This window comes from Musca domestica, unplaced genomic scaffold, assembly GCF_030504385.1.
Source record: "Musca domestica strain aabys unplaced genomic scaffold, Musca_domestica.polishedcontigs.V.1.1 44, whole genome shotgun sequence".
In the NCBI taxonomy this organism is placed as follows: domain Eukaryota; kingdom Metazoa; phylum Arthropoda; class Insecta; order Diptera; family Muscidae; genus Musca; species Musca domestica.
In genome coordinates, this window is record NW_026712334.1 from 6633016 (window position 1) to 6639943 (window position 6928).

Here is a 6928-nt window from a genome sequence, read left to right on the forward strand (position 1 = left end):
GATTTTGAATTAATTTGCGGTCTTTTTTTTAATACAACGACATTTGCTGATCTCGATCGAACTCGCTGTTCTGGATCACTAATAGTTTAGTTCTTGTAATATGCATATATTACCATAGCAACAACACGCACCGATTTGTGTAAACTTTCTTCTTCGGAACTTTGACACTGGGTGAGAGGCTGAGGTCATGTATGTAATGTTGTAGGCTTTCTTTTTTTCTGCGACTTTCGTCGTAAAATTTTTTTGAATATAAGCCGGTCGGAGAAAGGTAAAAGTCATCATTCACTCGACGTCTTTCGATCTTCTAACAATCGAATAGCAAAAGATATAAATTCTCGGATAGGACTCTAGGATAACATTTCGCGGCGAACTGAGAGGAAGCGAAATGAATTTCAAGAGCTGTTTAGTTATTTTATTGCTCGGTACAGCCGTTACCTTGCAATGGGCTGGTAAGTAGTCGAAATGATTGTCTCATTTTAATCGAGGATGTATGTACGTGGTATTATAATGTGACTTCTATTTATCCTGCAGATGCCAGGGAAATCAAGGGACATCAATACAAACTCTTTGCCAAAAAGCCACAACAAGTTGAGGGCCGCCATGCTGATTTCTTAAACAAATTGGTTATGTTGAAGGGATCAACCACTACCACAACTGTCCAACCACCAGCCACCCTTCCTCCACCACCACCAACAACCGGCACTGGTACCGGAACAGGCACTGGTACTGGCACCGGCACTGGCACCGGTACTGGCACAGGAACAGCCCCACCACCACCCACAACAGCACCACCACCAACATCACCACCAACAACATCACCACCCGCAACATCACCACCAGCAACATCACCACCAGCAACATCACCACCAGCCACATCACCTCCAGCCACATCCCCACCAGCCACATCCCCACCAGCAACATCCCCACCAGCAACATCACCACCAGACACATCCCCACCTGCTACATCACCTCCCGCACCAGCACCTGCTCCCGCTCCAGCTCCAGCAGAACCCGCCCCATCTCCAGCAGAACCCGGCCCTCCTCCAGCAGAACCCGGCCCTCCTCCAGCAGAACCCGACGCTCCTCCCGAAGGATCCGGCCCTCCCGAAGGATCCGGCCCTGCTTCCAGAGGCAGCAATGACAACATTGATGAACATGATGATGATGATCTCGATGCTGATGATGAAGAAGATGAAGTTGAATTGCTTGCCCACCACGATAACGAACTTGCCAATGGAGCTGATAACTCTGTCACCGATGCCAAAGAAATGGGCCGCGCTGCTCGTCCCAATGCTATTCTCTTGAGACGTCGCTTCAGAATGCAACGCCGCAGGCGCATCAACAAGCTTCGCAAGCAAAAACGCGTCGCTCTCCGCAGACAACGCAAACAACACCGTGCCACCCAAAAACGTCTCCGTCGCCTCACCCAAAAACTACGTCGCCGCTTGCGCAATCAAAGGATCAAGTTGCGAAGACGTGGTTCTAAGAAGACCAAGAAAATCGTCAAGAGACAGAGACGCATGCACAAACGTCGTTTGCGCCTCCAACGCATGAACAAAAAGCGCACATTGCGCCAGCAACGCAAGCAACAAAAACGCTTGATCCGCCGCATTCGCCGTCTCCAGAAACGTACCAGGACTATGAAGAACAGCAACAAAATCAAGAAGCTGAAACGTAGATTGAATCGTTTGAACAAGAAGCTCAGGAGGGCAAACAGACGTCGCATTGTACGCAGACGCCCCATTCGCAGGCGCCCAATTCGCAGACGTCGTGTTGTACGCAGACGCCGTTTGCAACGCGCTTAAGTGAAACGATTGATTGGACCTGAATAAATTTAATATCTAAATGATTGATGAGAAACAAAAATTGGAATTTTAAATTGATATTTGGGAATGAGTGTGGGAATTTGAATAGACCTTAAAAAATCACTTGCCTACTATTTACAGAAGATAGGAAAAGGGTTTAAAATTTCAAGGAGAATTTTATCTGCAGGTAATGTACTCCACTTTGCCCGAATCCTCCATAGAGCATAGGAGGAGTGTTCTTCCTCTACTGAGGGTAATTAGGAATAGGCCTTAAAAATTAAATCCTTTCCATACTAACTATAAAAAATCGGTAAGGTGCCATTAAATTGAACTAGATCCATTTAACGTAATGTAAGCAAGCTAATGCAAGTACAAAATAATGGGTTATTCCCTTAAATATACAAATGCACCAAGCGTGAGCGTCCGACTACGAAGGTTCTAATTTGCTGGCTGGAATCGGTAAACGAAGAAAAACAAATTAAAAGCAACAAGTAAGGCCTCGCCGAACTTTCATTACCCTCCACAATTTGGAACGAATTTTGAAATCTTAAAAATACCGAATATAGCCGTTATATTGGGGTCTAAACGACGTGGACCTACATAGGCATTGTTTGTTGTAAGCCATTACCATATTAAAACTCGAAACATGAAATAAACGTTGAATAATGTAGCTAAAATCACGAAAATACCGTATATAGGGAGGTACCGTTATATCGGATCTATACGAAGACCTGGACCTGCATAAACAATTTCCTCTCACAGGCTGTAGCATCCATTACGAACTTCAAATACGACATCTCAAACAATTTCTGTGAGTATTATACCTAAAATCGTTAAAATACCGAATATAGGGAGGTACTGATATATGGTGCCTATACGAAGACCTGGACCTGCATAGACAATTTTCTGTCACAGACTGTAGTTCCCATTACGATCTCTAAATACGTAATTTGAAATTACTCCGGTGGATAATGACGCTAAAACCATCAAAATTCCGAATATGGGGAGTACCGTTATATGGGGGCTATACGAAGACGTGGACCCGCTCAGACAATTTTCTGTCTTAAGTAATAGTATCCATTTCGGACTTCAAATACCAAATTTTAAACAATTCCGGTAAATAATGTCGCTAAAATCATCAAAGTGCCGAATATCGGGAGGTACCGTTATATGGGGGCTATATGAAAACGTGGACCTATATTACCCATTTACGAACTTAACCTGCCTACTGGCAAAATAAATGTGTGTGCAAAATTTTAGCCTTCTATCTCAATTTGTTCTGTGATACTCTCTGTTTGTTCAGTGATTCTCATTCCAAAATTCCAGCTCATTCTTTATGTCCAACATAAAGTATTAAATTTTTGGTGCATTTTGGTACTTTTCGTACCCTTTTAGAACGCATTTCTAAAAACCCAGCCTTATAATACGTCTACGCACCAAGATTGGCACTCGGGTAAAATGTCAAGATTCTAGCTTCAGCCGTTTTGTCTAGACGTTGATTCTACAGGATGAAACAAAAAAACCGCAACAAAGTCAAACACCGTATTTTGGCCCATTCCCGGCGAAGCGCTTCAGTGGCCATTGTGCGCTGAGAATGAAGCGAGGAATATCATTTTGTAACCATTCTTTGGTGGCGCGTGCTGAGTGCGATGGTGCCAAACCAAATTCGACAGTTTACCACTTTGGGCCAGGCGAAGCAACTCTTTAGCTCTTTTGAGTCTATTTTCTTTTTGTTGCGGTGTAAGTTCTCGCACTTTTTGCAATTTCAATGGCTTTACCCCGAGCTTATTTTGCAGAAAATGATTTCCGAGAAATATTTCATAAATATTTATGTGATTTCATAATTATTTCTGTATACTAAGTCGGTTTTTATACCCTACACTAAAAGGTGGTCAGGGTATTATGTCTTTGTGCATTTGTTTGTAACAGGCAAAAGGAAACGAGATAGACCCATAGTTCCTTTTCATGATCTGCATAGAATCACTTTCTGAGTTGATTTATGCATGTCAGTCCGTCCGTCCATGTATTCTTGTGAACAAAATGCAGGTCGCATTTATTATCCGATTGCGATGAAACTTTGCAAACAACATTTGTTTGGCCCAAGGACGAACCCTATTGAAATTGGAGATAATCGGTAAAAATTTAGATATAGCTCCCATATATATTTTCGTCCGATTTGCCTTTTATTGTGCACCAAACGTGTAATATCAGCCCGAATAGCATGGAATTATGCACATGCAACCAAATTAGGCCTAAAAATAAGCATGCCAAATTTGATGGAAATCGGTTCAGATATAGCTATAGCTCCCATATATATTGTTCATCCGATTTGTTATTTTTGTCCTCCGCAGCCGTTATATGCACTCTGGGGAAATATATCAAATGCAGCTCAGAAATACCTTTGCTAAATTTTATAGAGATCGGTTCAGATTTGAATACAGCTCCCGTATATAACTTCGTCCGATTTACCATTTATTGTGCACCAAACGTCTAATATTTGTCAAAATGGGATGGAATTTGGCACATACGACCGAATTTAGTCTAGAAGGTAGTATGCCAAATTTGGTGAAGATCGGTTCAGATATAGTTATAGCTCCCATATATATTGTTCATCCGATTTATTGTATTTGTTACCCACAGCCGTAATATGCACTCCGTAACAACGATATTCAGGGAAATATATCAAATACAGCTCAGAAATATCTTTGCCAAATTTTATCGAGATCGGTTCAGATTTGGATATAGTTCCCATATATATCTTTATCTGATTTCAAATTAATTTTGCACCAAATGGGCAATACAAGTCCGAATTTAAAATATACAAATGCTTTGGCATATTTAGTCCTTTGAATTTTAAATTAAAATTATAATCAAAGCGTGTATGATTGAATTCTCCCATAAAAACTTTTAATTATTAAGTGGAGCTCAACTAAATTAGCAAAGTGGTGTAGGGTATAATAAAATCGGCCCCGCCCGACTTTAGGACTTTCTTTACTGGTTATTTTTAGTTTCTTAAAAGTGAATTAAACCTTTCATTTAAAACTGGAAAAATAATTACGATTTGTTTATTTTTGTAAAAGTAACAGGACATTTATTGTCTTTGCGATTTAAGTTGCTTTAGTTTTGACCACCAGTGTATATATATATATATATATATATATATATATATATATATATATATATATATATATATATATATATATATATATATATATATATATATATATATATATATATATATATATATATATATATATATATGTTTTATCCGATTTTGTATTTACTCCATCACCAGCTATCAGATGCAAAAATACTTCTGCTAAATTTTATAGAGATCGATTCAGATTTGGATATAGCTCCCATATATATCTTCAACCGATTTCACGTTTATAGTGCCCTTAAAGTGTAAAATCAATATAAAGCGGATTTTGATGAATATTGGTTCAGACACAAATGTCTTCGTGAAATTTAGAAGTTTGTCATATATTAGCTCCGATAGAAACCTTTCATCCATTAGTTGCTTTCGGCTTAAAATTATAACTGTTTTAACGATCATATTTGGTATATTTCTCATTCTCATAAATTCCCCATAAAAAAGTGTATTTGTTCTACATAGCTCTAATAGTCCACATCATTTGACTTGAGGCTTTGAAATTTAGCACTATAGTTTGTATTATGTCTAGGATGGTTGGTATTAATACATTGATATATTAGGACCTTGTTTTTCCATGGTTTGTAACCGGTTCTACCTTCTGTGCCTAAGTATTGCCTATATAACGTTACCTTTGCATATATGGTATTTTGACTTAAGCCACATTTTCCATCGTATTCGTTTCAAATTTGGTATTTTAGTTCATAATGGGTTCTACGACACTTGTCAAAACATTGTTCATATCCGTGTTCATATTATTTAAAGAGGACCAATATTTCATGTGTATTTGCCTGGAATTGTTTTCTATCGATTTGAGAACTCTGAAATGGTTTTTCATATAGATTTCTTGAGGTTTGTTCAAATTCTTCTTCCACAAACTATTTCGAACAAATAAATTTTCCCCAAAGGCACTAATGCAGACAAAATGCACAAAATATTTTGTCTGCAATGGTGGCGAATAAGCAACAAGCTTATTTAAACAGATTACCAAAAATATTTTTATCTTCTATTTCCACAAGACGTTTTTTTCTTTTTTCACTACATTCACTGACTGATTCCAGTAGAATCCCCAGCTCTGATTGGTATAAACATGTTGATGGTGTATCTACAATCGGATTTAATGGATATGTATGAATAAATATATACCCTGCGGGTATAGAATTACCAGTGAAATTTCTTAGATAATCTATTTGGACCGTCTAGATTACTTTGTATGCATTTCACACATTTTTTGGACCCCAAGCTCTCAAACTATAATACATAACATCTTAAAATGTCTAGAATTTCCAAAATAAGAAATTTTTCGTTTGATTGCAATATGTTTGGGGTTGATGCTTTTACAGTGGCTTTTGGAGAAAAAGGTAAAGTTTTTTTTGCACGGTGATACCCTCAGTCAAGTAAAGCAAACATTCTCTAAAACATTCTATGACAATTTAGACACAACACTATGTGTTGGGGGTATTATAAGTTTGATTGGGGCAAAAATTATGTAGCACCTCGAAATATTGATTTCTCACATGGGAAAGTATATATGTATCTTCCTATCTCGCCGAGCTGAGTCGAACTAGCTATGTATGTCCGTCCGTCCGTTTGTCCATGTTAATTTGTAATCCTCTACAGGTCGCAATTTACGAAACTTAGAATGGAGGTGGGGCTAGGGCCAGAATAGAAGGGCCTGTTGGAGATGATCGCATAATATTTAGGGGTTGAAATGGACCAAATACTGAAAAATTTCCTGATTTTGCAGTTGCTCTACAGGCCGCAATTATAAACCAATCGAAGCGGAAGTTAGCATGGGGCTAGAGCTTAGGGCTGGGCAGAAGCATTCCAATTTTGATGGTCATCGGGTAATATTTAGTGGGTGAAATAGACCATAACATTTGTGTTAAATAAAAGTCAAAATTCCCATTAAACTGCGAATAGTTTTAATCCCGGCTAAATCACAAATAGACGTAAAAGTCAATTCTGACCG

General features: G+C 38.6%; 1 protein-coding gene across 1 annotated transcript; it reads left to right on the forward strand.

The window, feature by feature from the left end:
• Positions 1-385: 385 nt before the first annotated feature.
• On the forward strand, positions 386-1805 carry LOC105262561 (coiled-coil domain-containing protein 86-like). The gene is made up of 2 exons (XM_059127302.1): positions 386-449; positions 532-1805. Exons 1-2 carry the CDS (start codon positions 386-388, stop codon positions 1803-1805), a joined length of 1338 nt encoding a protein of 445 aa, XP_058983285.1.
• The last annotated feature ends 5123 nt before the right edge of the window (positions 1806-6928 follow it).

What these genes read in the sequence shown, in the direction of transcription:
- LOC105262561 (XM_059127302.1), top strand. Translation starts at nt 386, where the DNA reads ATGAATTTCAAGAGCTGTTTAGTTATTTTATTGCTCGGTACAGCCGTT. An exon ending in CGTTACCTTGCAATGGGCTG is followed by an intron (nt 450 to 531) that starts GTAAGTAGTCGA and finishes TTTATCCTGCAG; the next exon opens with ATGCCAGGGAAATCAAGGGA.